The sequence below is a fragment of the Emydura macquarii genome, unplaced genomic scaffold (assembly GCF_026122565.2).
Source record: "Emydura macquarii macquarii isolate MOO-44397 ecotype Brisbane River unplaced genomic scaffold, CSIRO-AGI_Emac_v2 contig_554, whole genome shotgun sequence".
Taxonomy (NCBI): Eukaryota; Metazoa; Chordata; order Testudines; family Chelidae; genus Emydura; species Emydura macquarii.
Genome location: NW_027130691.1, coordinates 10601698 through 10619416, shown reverse-complemented (window position 1 = coordinate 10619416; position 17719 = coordinate 10601698). Strand labels below are relative to the sequence as shown.

The window sequence follows — 17719 nt, the reverse complement described above, 5'->3', positions numbered from 1 at the left end:
GTCACAGCACAAAAAGTCCTTATATTTGAATCACAGAATATGATGCTTTGCATGATTAATACGTGAAAACACACACACTTTTTATCTGATCAACAGCTTTTTAAATGGTCTTCAATGGCTGGGTTGGTTGGTCGTTAGTGCTTGGTCCACTTAAGCATGAGCTAAAATTTAAACACTGATTGGCCTCTTGCTCCCCCCGCTCTTTAATTTAAACCTTTGCTGGATCTTTTGGAGTCTCTTGCTCCATTTTAGCTGCCTGCCCCACCTTCCCTCCCTGTCATTGTAGTTTTTAGGATGTCTGGTCTTGGACAATCACCTATTTTGGGTTCAAGAAGGAGTTTTGCCCATGGAGCCAAATTGCAGAGGTTTGGTGGGTTTTTTCATCTTTCAGCGTCCAGTGGGTACAGTTAGGTTAAACTGGAGTAGGATTTAGGAATTTGTAATCTGTATTAATGTTTAGTTCATCCCAATTTGTAGCCAGTGTCCAGTGTGGTTGAAAGGCCAAAAGGCCAGTTCCCAGAACTAAAAGACACCTGGAATTCTGTCGATGGACCATGGGCCTGTGAGAGAAGAAGAGACCTGAAATCTTCACAGACCAAGGTCCCTCTTTGGTACCGTCTGTCCCCCTAGTGTGGCAAAGGGAGGGAAGATTCAGAAAATTAACCTCAATCATTGGGATAGGCTCAGGAGAATCTACCCAGAGTTATGGGTTATATGATTAGAGCCCTGTAATTCCTGCTCTGGATCTACTTCAGTGCCTGGTTTGTGAGAGTTGGAGATGAGACTGCAGATAGCACCCCTCCTCAGTGTTAAGTTTAAAAAGTTACAATCTGCAGCTTTAACCTTTCCCTTAGTATGTCCTGATCAGAAAATACCCACTCCCAAATATTTGTGTATTTTTATATCATTCCATTGTATCTTCTCCTCTCACACCCTAGTGCCTTTCTTTACTGCATTCAGCTATTTGAAAGTACTGATGTTAAATTAAAATAAATAGAAGAAGGCCTAGAAGGTTCATCATTGTCCCTTAAAATGAATTGTCACTGTGCTTTGACTGCTGATAATGGAACTGCTCGATAACAAATGTTTCCAGGGAAAACCTCCCTTAATTTTAGCAATGAATATGTTATTAGTGCAATAAGTCATTCACATAAAATTAGGTACAGTTTAAAAACCCAAGAAACCAGCTTCTGAAGATATTACAACACAGTATATCTATTTTAATAACTGTGTGACAGGCGAAGCCTAATTAACAATTGTTTTTATCAGAACACTACCTGAACAGTTTTGGATTGACAAGCTCCCAGATAGGCAGAAGTTGCACACATCATCTTGTGCTTAAATCAGTCACCCTTTTTACTTTGATTCTCCATTTACTTTTGATCAAAACTTCAGGAGCCAGTTCATTGGTTTTAAAAAATAACACAATTTCCCACTCTATTTTCATCACGTTTAGCAGGTATTATTGTGTAATTCAATTACTAGCTAAAGAAAGTTGCCATTTAGTTAATAGGGAAGAACAAAATTCTGAATAAGATTGGAGGGACTGGGAGAGAGGGAGATGAGACCAAGGAAATATCCATGATGTAGCTTAAAGATGTATCAGAAACGGAAGATGTCCAGAGATGGACAGTGAAAAACACTTGGAGATTTGGAAAGATGTCCATTTGAGAAGAGAGTGCAAGGATTGGGACTGTTTAATCTAGAGAGGAGACAGGTGACATGAGAGAGGTATCCAAAATGATTGATATGGAGGAGGTAAACTGGGCATTGCTATCAACATTTTCTTTTAATACTAGGCAAGGAGGTAGCCCATGAAACTGAAAGGTTATTTAAAACTAATGAAAGGAAATGGTGTTGCTTTCGGATTATTATTTTTTTTATACACAACACATAATAAGCTTGATGGAACTCACTGATACAAGCTAACACTGAGACCGAGGACTTAGCTAGATTTTAAAAGGAATTATACATTTATATGGACAGTGAGGATTTGTACATAAACACACATGATGCAGCATAAGCCAGCCACTTGCTACCTTAAAGTAGGGAGAAATATCCACTATGGGAATGAAGGATATTTTGTTTTCTGTGCTTTTCACCTTCTCCTTTTGCAAAGACCTTGAATAAGTATTGATTTAATTGATTTTTTTCTATTCTGACAAGAAGGTAAACCTATAGCATATACCGTAATGAAAGAAAACTGCAAGAATCATGCAATAGTTTTAAATCAGAGACAAACCGAGATGCTTATTCAGCAAGTTACTGCATGTCCCTTGACCAACTCACATTAATATCAGTGAAGCATCACTGGTGATCCACTAGCACTTGCATAACCATGGAAAAATATCCCTTTTGGTTTATGCACTTGCTGGCAAGGTGGGTTGGTGCAAAAATAGGGATATGCATCCTGGCTATCGTCCCACTACAGTCAGGAACCCCACTGCTTCAAATTCCCATTTGCTATTTCCTGCAGATTGTCAAGCGTCACACTTGTGTGCACCAGAAGATGCTTACTTGCCTTGCACATTTGGATGACAACTGCTCCCAGTGTGGATTTTCAAACTGATTTCCCATTGACCAATAGCAATCCAGCATGAACACCACTTGATTTTCCACTGTCAATGCAGCTCTCTTTCTGGTGTCCCTGTGCTGGAGGGCTGGAGCAAGCACAGCGCAAGGCTCCCGGAATTTGGCCTTTCGTATCTGAAAGTCCTGCAGTCTCTGCTCATCATCCCAAATCTGCATTACCATGTGAGCCCATCACTCAGTGCTCATTTCTTGGGCCCAGAAACACCTGTCCGCCAACTGGATTTGGACTGTGAATGCCTCCAGCAACACGATTCTTTTATTCGCTGTCTCCATCATCCATTCCCTGTCCTCTGGCATCTCATCTTCATCACCAGACCACCAATTGTAGTGGTCGTTACTGAAGTTCTGCAGCTATAGGGGAATCATGTTTCCTGTGTTAGCAACAGACATGAGAATTGCACTAAACTGTGCAGAGTCCAGGTTTCTGCCAGAGAGCTAGCTGGTCTTAAAAGGCAGTGCATGAAGTTGTGAGAAATTTACAGAAATGATGGGCTGGAGAAAGTGGCATTGCAGGAACTTGACCCCTAGTTCCCAGAAATCCCTGGGTGAATGGCTGGTATCCTACAAAGCACTGCAAAAAAATCTCCTGCAAGGCATTGCGCCAGACTAAGATACCTACCCGTGATGCACCACATCTGCTGGCGCAACCAGTTGTGGTGAGGTACTGCGCAGCAGCAATGCAAGGAGCCGAGTGCACGGGCTCAGCCAACATACAGCTGCTGACTTCTGTAGGCTGATGGAACGTCAGACTAGCACACTTCGTAGTGTAGACACAGCCGTAGGCACATGCTTCGTGAGTTATAAATGGACAGCACCTCTTCAAAGCAGGTCCTGGATGTGTACATTCTGTGTCATTTGTATCAGGGCCTGTAAATATACTTAGCTGAGATGACATTGTCATTATAAATGACCACATATTCCTCAGCCTTTGGCAAACACAGCAATTAGTATATTACACTCACAATTGATATACACTAGCTAATGAAAAGGAAGACAAAGGCCTTTACAAAGTGGTCATTTAAAACTCAGGTTTCGTGACTGGCTGATGCCTGCATGGAGAGAGAGACTTTGCTATTAATGAGTACAAGTCTCAAGCTGTTCTTTGAGTTGTGATGGACTGACATGAAAACTAGCCCGTTCTCTTTGCCTTGCTGTCTGAGCCGGAAGGAATTGACTCACACTGCAGAAGCTGAAACAGCCACTGTACCTTTCAGCTTTAAAATTCCTCTCGCCTCTCGTGAGCCGTGGTTTCCTGCTAACGGGAAGGTTGGCTTGCACTTGACTTTGCTTCTAGAAGCACTGCAAGAAAGCCCCTTGTAGTCACAAAACCACCTTAGTAACGAAAAACAGGGAGAAAAGACTCAGTATGCATCATGCCACATTTATTACTCAGCATGGTGGATGTCGGGGCCATGCCCTACCCAGTAATACCTCCTCTTGGGTGCTGAGAGTGTTTCCCATGCACTCAAGGAAAGCAAACAGGAATGAGCCTGCCCCTTTCATCCTCTGCCCATCCCTCTGACTTCTCCAATACACAGCCTTCCACAAGGGGCAGCTACAGTCTCTCTCCAGCTGTGGTCCTATTGAAAGCCATAGCACCATATCCATGGATTTGAATGGCATTCTGTGTCTCTCTTGACACAAGCTTTATTCTAGACTTCTGCATTCGCCGTTGTTATAGTTTTCTCTACAGATAAAATCATGATTGTGTCCAAAACTGTGGGGACTATTAAAAATTATTTTCTGCATAATAAAAATGACAGTAAGTAGCATGTATACTACTTTAAAAATGCAGCTGTCTTCTGTAATGTGTATTACTCTAGGGATTTCTGCATGTAAACGACCCCTATGATGTATTTTCTCAGCAAGAAACGCTCTGCTATGGTACATAGTGCTTCTATGCAATATTTTCCTGTCCTCCCTCACAGCCCTCCCACTAAGCTGAAAGGAAATCAGTAATATTTGCAGTAAAATGGTGTCTAATGTAGGCACTAACCCAGCCCTTCCTTGCAGCAGCCTTCCAGATGTATCTGACAGAGAACACATGGTATGTTGCAATGTACCACAAACACCAGTGCAAATTACTAACACCAGTTTACTGCTGACACTGCAAAGGGTAAGGTGGGGGTGGGCTGAGAGAACAGCTGTATCAGCCCCATAGTTTCAGAGCACTGCTGAAAAGTTGGTCTTTTTAGCTGTAATTTTATTGTATTTAGCAAATATCTCAAGAAAATTCTGATCTGCAGAAAGGCTGGTTCATTTTCTAACACTACCTCCTCCTACTCAAGTGTGGCTGATTGCAGCTTCTACTGCTGGTGCTTTGAAATTTCAAAATGAGCTCCCAGCACGTGGTTGTGTCTCAGAGGCATGGGGCAAGGTAGTCTGTAGCCAGTCATAACAGGTTTTCATACCCACTCATGCCTCTCCTTGACAATTCTCCCCCTGCACTTTATATTCACCTCTCCCCATATTCATAGGCATTGAAGCACTTATACAAAAGCTAAGGTAAGTATAGGATGCGAAACAATGACTTTCTCTTTCAATTTTGTGATTAAAATAACCTAGAGTGAGAGGCGGCAGGGTCTGGTAGCTAGATCACTAGGCTGAGAGTCAGCAGCCCCTAGGTTCAGTTCTTGGCCCCATAACTGGGGTCTGGGGAAGTCACATCACATCTCAGTGTTTCAGTTTTCCCTTCTGTAAAATGGGGCTCCTTTGGTCAAGTGCTTTGAGATCCAGAGATCCAAATGAAAAGTGATGGATTTGATCCATGTATTTTTCAAACAATTATCAAAAGAACCAAGAAAAGCATGTCTGGCTAAGTGAATCAAGTGCAAAGTTTAGCTCTGGATCTGACTTTTCCCACAGTTCAGCGTGTGACGACAATTAGCCCTGTTATGTATGAAACAGTATCTGCCCCATATGCAGACAAGGTGATAAAAGCTTCACAATCCTAAAGAATCACAGCAGACATTGCAGTGGTCTGTCTAGTTTAAAGCTTGAACCCTAAAAGAATTGAATGGTAAAGAAGCCTTTTGTTCTCCTAGGGCCTCCAGCTCCACCTCAAGATATTACCGTACAGGCTGGGTCCACACCAGCTACTGTACAGGTGTCCTGGAAACCACCAACTCTTACATCAACAGGGACCTCCAACGGAGCAAATGTTACAGGCTATGGTGTTTATGCAAAAGGTCAAAGGGTAAGCTTGCTTTTGCTTGTTACAGTGATCGGCAGCTGTAGATGGCCACCTAGATTAACAGGTAAAGGCACCAGTTCAAGGTTTGCCTCGTTTTTCTGGGTTTCTTTGCAGCTATTTTGTCACTTTATTTGCCTGGTTTGTAAATTGGCTATGGAGGTCCTCATCAGGCAAACAGAGCTGTTCAGACAAGCCTTGCTGAAGTGTTACCGCTGATTGGTGCTAATGGATACAGACCTGCAGTGCTCATCATTGCAGACTTTTTTACAAACACTTTGCAAGAGCTTCTGAATCCTTTCACGGTGGCAGTGGGAGGACATGTTTGTTCACACTTTTAAGTTGCTTGTTTATGTATTCAGGTGGCAGAAGTGATCTTTCCAACAGCAGAGAACACCTGCGTGGAGCTGATGAGAATACGAAATTTAGAAGCTAAGGAAGTTACCGTGAGAACACTTTCTGCACAAGGGGAATCTGTGGACTCTTCCATTGCTGCCATTCCACCTGACCTACTGGTGCCTCCAATCCCTCACCCTAGGACTGCTCCCAAATCTAAGCCATTAGCAAGTGCCGGGGCCCCAGATACCAAAGATGAACATTTAGGTCCGCGTTTAAAAATGGATGAGTCCTGGGAGCAGACTCGTTCAGCATCCCCCATTCATGGACACACACTGGAGCCTCCTGCCCCCAACTTTCCCAGCCCACTTCATGGAAGGAGGTCTCCCTCGCCGAATCGAATACTCCCCCAGCCGCAAGGCACACCTATCCCGAATACTGTTGCTAAAGCCATGGCGCGAGAAGCTGCCCAGCGGGTTGCAGAGAGCAGCAGGGTAAGGCAAGCTCTTTCTTACATACTGTCATGTCTAGTGGCATGGTTGCACATCATTTAGGGAGGGGAAAAAGGGTTTTAAAAATGGTCACTCTTTATATGAAGGTTCCATTTATAAATACTTTATATAGGGTTAATAACGGATTAATACGAGTTTTAATAAGTAGTTATTCAATTGTAATAGAGTCCATCAGGTCTGTAGGTTGTCTTATAACATCTGTAACACTTTTTACTGATGTGCTTATAACTGCGAGTACATGGAATCGTATATGGATGAAATCTATGAAATCTAAAGCTTCCGTGATTGATTAAACCTTTTATAAACCATTTGTAAATTCAACACTAATATAAAGTGGGACCAGAATCTACTCCCAGATGTTTGAAGGGTTACTCTTACCATAAAGCACAGAGATATTGTAACACGCTGTCCTTTGATCTCTTGCTGATAACCCCAAAGATTCTTAAAAATTGAAATATATTTTTAAAAATCTGATTCATGGCCATTTAGGTTAAACATTTGTACTGGCTCCCTGCACCTTGTCACTTGGGTGCCTTAGCTCAGCTAGAACAGTCAATAACAAAATATTAAGCCTTTAGCCTCAAGGTTTGGGAACAGAGCCATCTGATCTGTAACAGGAAAAATATCAACGAAAATTTGACGAAACAAAGAGCTATTATACACTAGGCCCCTGGAGTTCTCTAATGCAGAGTTCTAGCAACTCCGCAGAGAAAGCAGGTTGCAGAGGTGCAGGCCCTTTCTTCACTGAAATCATTGTGCTGGCTGGAATTACAGTGGGCCTGAGTCTAACTGAAAATCAGTTCCAAAGACTTAAGCTCCAGGAGCAGACATCAAGAGCAGTCTGGTTGAATGCAGCGTCTCAGCGGGTGAGTAGAGAGCGGTGATGTCTCATAGCCCACGTTCCGTTGCTAGAAGTGTAACACCCACGCATGTGGGGTTTGTTACATCATCACTGATGCTTCAAACGACACCAGAGGTGAATAGGTAGTGCAGAACACTGTGTTCCTGTCAGTGTGAAGGGATGAGTCATTGCATTAGATACCAGCTGAAGCTCTGTAACCCCAAAGGCTAGCAGATTTCTTTCACTGACCTGTCTCCTCTAATGTGGATCTCCTGAGGCGGCTGTTACTTCTGTGGGCAGGATTTGGTCCTGATGCAGTAGCATCTCTGACGTAGACATCTAACCCCAGAAAGGGCTGAATCAATGTGTTCATCTCAATGACCAATGAACCATAACAAGCAAACTCCTGCAGCGTGAGATGACGCTGGCACCCGGTAGCTGTTGCTTTCACCTGGCTCCTCGGATTAATCTGCCTGGAAGCCGCAGTACATTGCCCCATGCAGATGAACTAGACAGTCTCAAAAATAAACCCACCAAAAACATTCTTGAAAACATCGAAGTATTTCCTCCATGGGGTGATTTCTCAAGATCACAGTTTTTAAAATGTCAGCTGATACTCTGATTTAATTAATTTATTTTACTGTTAAAATCCTTGCTTGAAATTCCCAGTGAACTGATTAAAGTAAGTTATTAGCAAACTAAGGCTCTGATTCTGCAAATACTTGTGCTTGGGCATAACTTTACCCACCAGAGTAAAGTTCTATTGACTTCAATGGAGCAAAGTTAAGCGTTTGTTTGCAGGATTGAGGCGTGAGGCCCATTGGTTCATATTAACACCAAATATTTTAATTTGTCGTCTTTGACATGCTATACACATCACTGCAAAAACCCCTTGATGGTATGTTCTCTGGATACCTCATGCAACAAAAGAGACCTTTAAATGCTATAAAATTAATGCAATGTGAGAAAAGCCACCTGCACCAATACACGTTGATTAGATTCCTTTTTCTTGGTTTGCTTGTCAAAACAAAAATGCACAAACCTTATCTGATTGACAGCTGAGCTCAGCTCACGAGAATGAGATTCTGTCCTAAATCTGAATTCTTAAAGGGGGGAAAAAAGGAAAACAAAACCAGCAAACCTAGTTATATAAGGACAAGCAAGTTTGGCTGCCAGCTGCATTACAGCTGGTCCTTCTCTAAAAGGCAAAGCAGCAAGAAGGGTCTGACAGCCTGGGTACAAAGATATGAATTAGGGGAGCACACGTGGACCTATTTTGATGGCTAGTGGAATGAATGTAATAGAGGAAGCAAAGGCAATTAGCAAGAGAACAGCATGCTGAGAAAATCAAGAATGACAGCAGTTTAAGGGAAGGGGGCTGAGGAATGTTTTTCTCTTTTTGTAGTCACTGCTATCCACTCCAAAACATGTTTAATTAGATTCATGTTCACCTTGGTGCACAGGAACAGCACAAGTGCTTACACCTTCACAGTAAGAAAACTTAAGTGAGGTTTCAGCGGTGCACAGACGTGCTGGCCCTCTGCATAGGGGTGAATTTCACCATCTGTGCATTGCCTAGGCAGCTTCTGCCAAAGTGACACCTGTGGAATCCCCTGGGAGAGACACTGAAAGAAAGGACTTAATGGAAAATACAAAAAATATCCTCTGTTCTCACCTGAAGGTGAATGGCTCAAGGGCACAAAGTTCTGTGCTTCTCAGGAAAGAGACGCATGCAAAAGGAGAGATTGTTCTCCACTTAATCCTAACACACACAAGTCGAGCCACTGACTAGTAATGGTCACAATTAAATTTAGCATCTTTTGGGGAGGGACTCTGCTTTCATGTCTTCTCGGAAAGCATGCTGCCTTCAGCATCATGTTGAGACATTTTTTTCAGTATTGACTCACGGGAAGAGCTCTACCTACCACATTCCCCAACCCATTTCCTGTGACATCTAGATGTTGTTTAGAGGTCACTTATCCAAGTACCCACCTAGTGTATGCTCACTTACCTTGTGAAACGGGATGGGAATCTAGCACGAGGGGGCACATGTGGCTGCCCGTGAGTGATACCTGCTAAAGGGCTATGAGTTAAAGGAACCGGAAATTTATCATTTTGGCTTAAGCCATGAGCATATTTAAATGTTATGTTTCTGATGAGTCATAGAGGCAGCAGACCTGGACTCATTAGCCTCTCTTCCTTGCCTTACTGGAAACTGTGGAGATGCAGGAGGGTGCTTGCTTTTCTTTACTATGTTGATGTTTTGCCAGATGGAAAGGAGGAGTGTGTTTAGCGAAAGGAGTAACATGGCGCATTATGCAAACTCCGATGAGGAGGAAGACGGCTACGATTCTCCCAGCATTAAAAGGAGAGGGGCGTCAGTCGACGATTTCCTAAAAGGCTCAGAGCTTGGAAAGCAGGTAACTAACATGGCCTTGTTATGGTAATAAGGAAGATGCAGGTCTGCAATGTATTGAAAATACTTTATAATGCTCAGCATATTAACCACAGCACTATCATTCTGCTGACTGTCAAACTAATAAGCTATATGGCTAAGCAGCCAGACTCCTAGGGAGTTAGATGAACAGGCTGTTCTACTACTGTTCATTTTACTGCCTCCTAGAAGCTGAAAGTCCTTTCAACTGTCTGGCCCTTTGCTCATTATAAAGGCTGATATATGAATTGAATCTATGATTGTTACAACTAGCAACAACCTTTCTTACTGAAAAATAAGGTGAGTGCAGACATTTTTGGCTCTGGGCTTTCTCTGCATTATGCTTTATTTTTACATATATTAATGTGCTATAAGACAAAAGGCTTGGCATTTTCTATGTCATTTAAAACCTGTGAAATGCCATCCTTACAAGCAAGGAACTAGCACTGTATGACCATGCTGCAGAGAAGAGAGAGATGCTGTCTGAAGAATTTCCAAAACCCAGTCTTCAGCCTCACCTAGTGAAAACACTACAGGACAATTTAATTTCAAATACCCTCAAAGATGTTTGACGTGGGTTTTTGGTTCCAGGTGTAGAAACGTGGTTCAGATTTGTAGAATTCCTGCATTCAGGTTGTGCCTACAGACTTTTCACACTCTTTGCAGACTCATGTGCAAGCTGCAGCCGAGTCTGCAGACGCAGGAATTGTGTGTTCAAAACACACTGATTCGCATGTGCAATTACCAGGCTTGTGCAGCAAATGAGGGGTTTCAGGTGCAGCTTAATGGTGCACCAGGTTGGTTAAACCAATAGATCGAATACAATTTAAAATCATGTTGTGTACAGCTAGGCCAAGATTTTCTAAAGCGGCTACTATTTTATGAGGAAGTCTGGTCCATTGTTTAGGTGCTAACCTGGCATTTAGGAAAGCTATGTTCAGTTCCCAGCCCCTCTACAGACTTCCTGTGTTATCTTGGGCATGTCATTCAGGATATTTCTGCCTAGGTTTCCCCAACTGTAAAATTGGGATACTGTCCTGTCTCACAAGGGTGTTGGGACGACATTAAAGATTGTAAGGTGGTCAGATACTACAATAATAGGAGCCATATAGATAACTAAGATAGATTTTGGGTGTCTCCATTTTTGTGAGCCCAGTTGGAAACCCCTGTCTTGTTTTACTGTGTTCTAGAGACAGAACACTTTCCAAGTGCATTAACCCACTGTGACACTTTCTCAGGATACCCAGGATTGTGAATCTCCTTGTAATCCCCTGCCTTAGCAAGAGAGAGACACTTGTTTGTGCTTAACTGGGTGTCAGCACCCTGACATCACCCAAACAATCTCCTCAGGCTTTTATGTGCCTTGTGGGTTAGCAATAGGTGCACACCAGTTCTCTTTGAAGTATTCCCCTGCAGTGTCCCGTCTTTAGCCACTGGACACTCAAAGAAATTACCAGGTGAGCGGTCCCCAAAAGACCAGTGCACACACGAGCTTGTTTGATTCAACTGTGATATAACATCACAGCACTGAGATATATTTATAGTGAAAACAATCATAAGTTTATTATCAAAGATTTTAGAGATAGTGAGTAGAGTTAACAATGGGAACAGAAATGGTTACATATAAAACAAAAAGTATAACACGTTTCCTAGAGTCTAAACTTAACTTTAACTGACTAATAGTCTAAAGTAGTTTCTGTCACCTAAAGCTGTCTCTCAGCACCTCCAGCCAACATGTCTGGGATCCCCCTTCATGAATGCAAAAATCACTGTCCTTTTTGCTTCCTTAGTGAAAATTCTACTACATCCAGACCTAACTGGAAAGTTAAATAGGAGGTGTTTTTTAAAAAATATTTTAGGTGTGATTGTGTTCAAATGCAGTTTTGAAAGAATCTGATAGTTTATTTCATTACGAAGAAATCAATAGTTTGTTAGCTTATTATATTGTGGCTTTAGTCTGTGCGTGCCCATTGGTTTTCTGAAGTTGATGCCACACTGTGTATTTATGCCTAATTAAAAGTTTTTGGCGTAGTTTCACTCTGTATCTCCTGCATGAAGTAGATGTAAAGAAAGAAATCAAAGCAGGCCACAAATACAAAAGCTGTAAAAAGGCTGTTGTTCTGCAGTGGTGTTCGGTTGACATTAGACGATGCTACTAATGGAGATGATTGCTGCATTCTATATTTCTGTCATTGTGTAACATAATATATGGATTTAAAAAAATTCCATTTGTGATTATATAGATCACATCCCTTCAAAATCAGTACAGTCACTGGACCTACCACAGACTTCCTATGTGACTTTGGCAGTTGAGATTTTTAATGGCTAACTACCATTGAAATCAAAATATTTAAGGCTTAACCTTGACTTCACTGAGACTACTCACTGCCTTGAAGTTAAGGATGCGCATATGTGTTTGCAGGATGGGGGCCCAAAACACAATGATTTTTAAAAAGTCTGTTGAGGGAAAATTGTTTCATCTGCAATATCTTGTTACATGCCCCTTAGATGCTTCAATACTTTGTAAGGAACTAATCTATTACTAACACAGAATGTAATTGTACAATTATTGCTTATATAAATTTGAGCTAATTGCATTAAATGTCTTAACAAATTCTAACACCTCAATTAGAAGGTTTTCATTAAATAATTGGGTATTTAACAGACATCTCTGTTCTTAAATCCGCAGCAGATAAGCACTGGAGATAATTTAAAAGGTTCCTGCTATGTAGCTGTGCAGCTCTTCTCTGGCAATAACAACCTTTGATAATCTGCAAGATATCACAAACACCAGTGCGGCCACTTCGATTGTCTGGGGTGTAACTGAGAACAGGGTTTGGCTCACTGAAATGGAACGGCATGGGGGAAAGTGAGAGCACCAGAACAAATTCTGGGACGCTCTCATTTCATAAACTAACGGAAGGCATTAATTTCTGCAACGGCTTTTATTCTGAAAATCACCCCTCATGTAATGCATCTGCGGAAAATTGAAAACTTTCGTGGGTTTGGTTTCATTCCCTTTCATAGCAGCAAAATGTTCAGAAAGGGCTAGCCCCCACAATCCTCAATAATAATAACAATACAATGACCTCTATGTATTTTACAATGGAAAGTAAGTATCATTATCTGCATTTTACAATAGGGGACATGGAGGCTCAGAGAGGGGAAATGACTTGCCCAAAGTCATACAGTAGTCAGCAGCAGAACCATGGTCTTCTGCCTCCCCGTCCAGTGCCTGATCTGCTGGACCAAGCCGGCTCCCATAAGTAATGAAAGAAGGATCTTAGCATTAATGAACATCTCATACAGCTGAGGTACATTGTAGAGATACTTACTGAGATCTCCAGAACCATCTTCTAGAGATCAAGAGAGTGGAAGTCTGCTGTAATATTTGGAGAGTGAACACATTTTCACTTCGGGGTAATTGCTTAATGCACATATTTCATTTCATTTCATTTCTGGAAGTTTAGAGCAGTTTATTGATGTCAATACTTTATGGAACTATAGGAACTGATTCTGGTCTACAAAAATTGTTTCTTCTGTAGTATTTCTTCTGGGGAAATAGAGTAACTTCTGCTTCTTGACATTCTAGTATTTCAGTGACTTATTCTTCAAAAATTCATTTTCTGCTGCAAATAAGTTTACTCCTGGGATTTGTCTCTACAGCACGTAGTGCTGCTTCCTTGACACTAAAGATGGGGCTGAGCTATGTAGTTTACATTTGAATCTGAACGTATCTAGAGGAAAGGGTGTTTGGATCCTAGCCTCTGGTCTGCCCCATGATAGAGATGCGGTGCTAGATCCTTGTCTCCTGTAAATCCGTGTACACTGGAATACACCAAATGACGATCTGGCCCGTGAAATCCAGATCCGGAGCCAAACTTTTCAAATTTCCAATACATGCAGACCTGGAATTTCTGTTTGGGCCTATCCCTATCCTGAATTGCTATGCTTCAGACTCAAACAGTATATAAAGCTCTGTACTTTTTTGCTGTTCCTATTTTGAGAACGGGAAGATTACACCACAGAGTAGGAAAACGTGTTATCAGCTACACTGATTTTTAGTTTTTATGCAGTGCACATGACAGATTTTTGGGCCCATAATTTTTTGACTTTATCGTTTGCACAGGCATATGAAACTGCTTACAGATTTGAAGCACCAGTGTGATTTTTGTACGGAAAACTAGATGCCTCATTTTAAGAATGCACCTGTAGATGTATAATCACAGTAATATTTGGTTTGTTATCTGTACCGTGGATATAAATCGTGACACTAACAAAACAAAAGAATTTACCAAAGACAGTTAAATTTACAACCAGCAATTCAATAAAATAGCTCACATCTTCCTTCCATTCCAACTAGTTTAAAACATAGACACCTTAATGTATTGGAACTAACTCTAAAAAGACGTTAAAATTCTATCAGTTCTGCTCCCTGTGTGCCTGAATAGAATGAAATCATTGACCCTCATCAGCTAGTGCAAATGTATAATATAGAAGCATTATGTGAGAACTAAAAGGTGCTCTTGAAGAGTCACGCCGGGTTTACTGTTAGATATAACAACCGTCAGATACGGCAACGAAGAGTAGCTGATGTGTGAATGGACTTAGCTATCTCACTTAGACCCTTCACCAGTTGGTCAGCAAGTCCCCTAACACACGTAGGGCCTCTGTAAATCAAGGGGGCTTTTTTAATTGGTGTGTCATGAGGTTTGTGGTGCACTGGAAGTGCAAGTGTAATGATGCCCCTGCTTGGGTCATCTGTAGGGACAGCATTCAGGATTTCTGGAACGTAGTGTGAACGAGCTAATGAACCTCTCTATATTATCTAGGCACATGAGGGGTACAGAGAGTTGCACCCTGTTAGTGTGGATTACATACGGTATTATTGCAATATTCAAGCTGCCTTGCTCCCCATTTGTGGCGGCACTGTGACTTCAGATTTTCAAGCTTGTCAGCCTTTCTTTTCTATCCCATCCAATAGACGCACTACGGCCACGGTGAGGAATACCACACGGAGAGCAGTCGGGGCTCCGACTTGTCCGATATCATGGAGGAAGATGAGGAGGAGCTGTACTCAGAGATGCAGCTGGAGGATGGAGGAAGAAGACGAGTCAGTGTAACATCACACAACACACTCAAGGTAAGAGTGACTGAAGAGGAGGGCTTAAACTTCAGAGAAGGGTCTGCCAAATTCTTCCCTCCACGCGTTATCGTTTTGTTATTGTGCTATGGACTCTACAGTTCAGTGGCCTATAGACTAGAACTGGGATGAATGCGGTTCATAATGTAAAGTCCCCCTGTGAAGTCCACTTAGTACTCAGTTCTCTTATATTAGCTCAAGACTGTCCTTAGGCTATTCGCAGTTATGTTTTGCTACACACTTGGGGGCCTTTCCCTGCTGCGGTGCTGCAGTATATTGGACGTGCACCCAGATCACTAGAGGTTTTCTGATGCGTGCACGTGTATGAATTTAAATATCCTCTCCCTATTACTGACCAGGTTTTGGGAACTACCCCCCAGGAGATTCCTCTAGTGCATGCTAATAAAGGATTTGGGGAGTTCTATTCAGTGCAATATGTATTCCCAGTAGCATGGATAAAGCCCGTATTCATTAATCTTAGTGTTACAATCATTAAAGAGCTTCTGGTGGCAGAGGAGACAATGGCGAAGATATGTCAGGAATGATGTCCTAAACACTGCATGGGAGGAGTCATCCTAAAAGATGATGTTATTCATCCAATTAGAATACACACTGCAAACATTAAACTTTCTCAACATCAAATTTCTATTTTCCGTAATATGACATATAGAACTGCCTCTTCTGTGTATGCCATTACCATGTTAAAATGCTTTTTTCTTAACAAGGTATATGACAGAAATTATACAGAAACCTACAGGTGGTTCTTCCCACAACCAAAATGCCATGTTACTAAAGAACATGCTATGCCCTTATGCCATGTAAATACGGAAGGCTGTTGTAACCATTGCTATAACTGCTTCGATATATTTTAAACACAGAAGTGTGATTTTTATGCCACCTATAAAGAGATACTGTCAAGTACATTTTCAGAAAGAAATCTTTCATTCTTCTGTTTCGTATCCTTGTAAAAGCTTCAAAATGAAATGGCTCTGCCAGCCACTAGGCAAACACTCAATTATCCCTAGACATTTCTGAATTAGAAGCATATTTACTACTACTTTTTACATCAGCATTAGCCATGCTGTCAGCCCAACTCTGAACATGGGGCCAGATCCTCAGTTGGGGTAAATTACCGTAGCTCCCTTAGAGTCAGTGGGAATATACAGGACTCACTTTACTGTGAGGTTATTGTTCCCTTCAGCTGCCCTCCAAAATAAAGGCTGACGTGTAATCTAGAGGGAGACCCAAACTCGAATTTCAGTTCTGAGCATCCGTGAAACTTGAGGATGTTTGGAGTCAGATCAGAACTAACCCAAATGCATATTTATTGATATTTTTCCCCATATTTATTGCACCTTTTCAAAAAAGCTTTGGGAACACGATAGACAAAAAAGGCATTCAAAAATAATTCACACAGATAGTGTCTAAAATGAACTCTTTAAATACTCCCTAACCTTTGAAGAAAAATAAAAGCAAAATCTGTCTGTTCAGAGACAGCCTGAGCAACTGGCTTTGTAGCGTCCCCAGAATGTCAGCAAACTCAGGCTCTGTTAGACCAAAGGGGAAGGAGGATTCCAAAGTCACTTCAGAAGATCTTGCCCTCACTACCCACATGTCTGAATCCAGGCACTGTCTGCTCAGGAGTCCCAGCTGATTGCCGTCACTGGGGTAAAGCACAGAGAAAGCTAGTCTCCATGACCCAAATAGCTAAGGTCTCCATAGACCAAAGCCAATACCTATTGCCTCATTAATGTGGATAGTTCCAGAGAGACGCATTTTCATAGAATCTTTCAATTACACTATTCTCCAGTTTCTGTAAGTCTAATATAACATTTGTCTATCTCATTTATCGAAGCTGTTCACAACCTGATTTTATCCAGTCCATTGTGGTTCTTACTTATATCTGGTATGTGCAGAGACTTTTATTTGGGTCAACTAACAGGTTGCTTGCTTGTCAGGTAAGGATTTTTTTAAGCAGATTTAGGATGACAGGTTCAGTGTGGACCCAATGGCTGCGAGTAGCCCCCAGTTCTCAGGGTCTTTTGTGGGAGCCAAGCTTAAAGAGGGTGCAATTTGTATGAGTTTGTAGAGACCACAAGAGCTCCTGTTTCGACATATTCAGGGAGCCATGTATGACTACATACCAGCCCTGAGTTTGCTGTCCTGAGGCAGGATGGCATTGTGGTGTTTCTTGTTAATCACCTAGGATGCTTTAACAGGTGCAAAGCAAGAAAGAAAACTCTGCTGTAGAAAGCTTTCCGAGATACGGTCCGCAGAAGAAACCAATCCCAGCTTGGCATAGAGCACAAAGAACACTAAGCACTAGTGTCATATTCTAACTTCACCTCCACTCTCACCACGGCTGAACTTGTATGCAGCTTTTATTGCTTTGTTTTGAATGCATGGGTTTATTCTTGTTAAAGCATCACAATATCAGCTGTGTTTGTACTGACCTCCCATGTTATATCTGACACCAAGCAACTTCTTAATCATATCTTTATTTTCACAGATTTCTATTCAGAGCATGACATTCCCCTCACTGAATAAACTGCATGCCTTACGTTTGCCATTGCTCTAAAACTAATTCTGTCTTTATTTTTCTTTCCTCCTCCCCCTTTTCCCTCCCATTTTATTTTTATCACGCACTGTTTGTTCCCCACCTGTTTTTTAA

The 17719-nt window shown here is 41.8% G+C and overlaps 1 protein-coding gene across 2 annotated transcripts in view; it reads left to right on the top strand.

Moving 5' to 3' along the window:
- RIMBP2 (RIMS binding protein 2) overlaps positions 1-17719 on the top strand; it is a 271038-nt gene that overhangs the window by 232501 nt on the left and 20818 nt on the right. For both annotated transcript variants that reach the window (XM_067539753.1, XM_067539754.1), the window contains 4 exons: positions 5637-5788; positions 6145-6612; positions 9742-9891; positions 14890-15048. In XM_067539753.1, coding sequence (XP_067395854.1) covers positions 5637-5788; positions 6145-6612; positions 9742-9891; positions 14890-15048 — 929 coding nt within the window. The remainder of the gene's footprint in view (positions 1-5636; positions 5789-6144; positions 6613-9741; positions 9892-14889; positions 15049-17719) is intronic.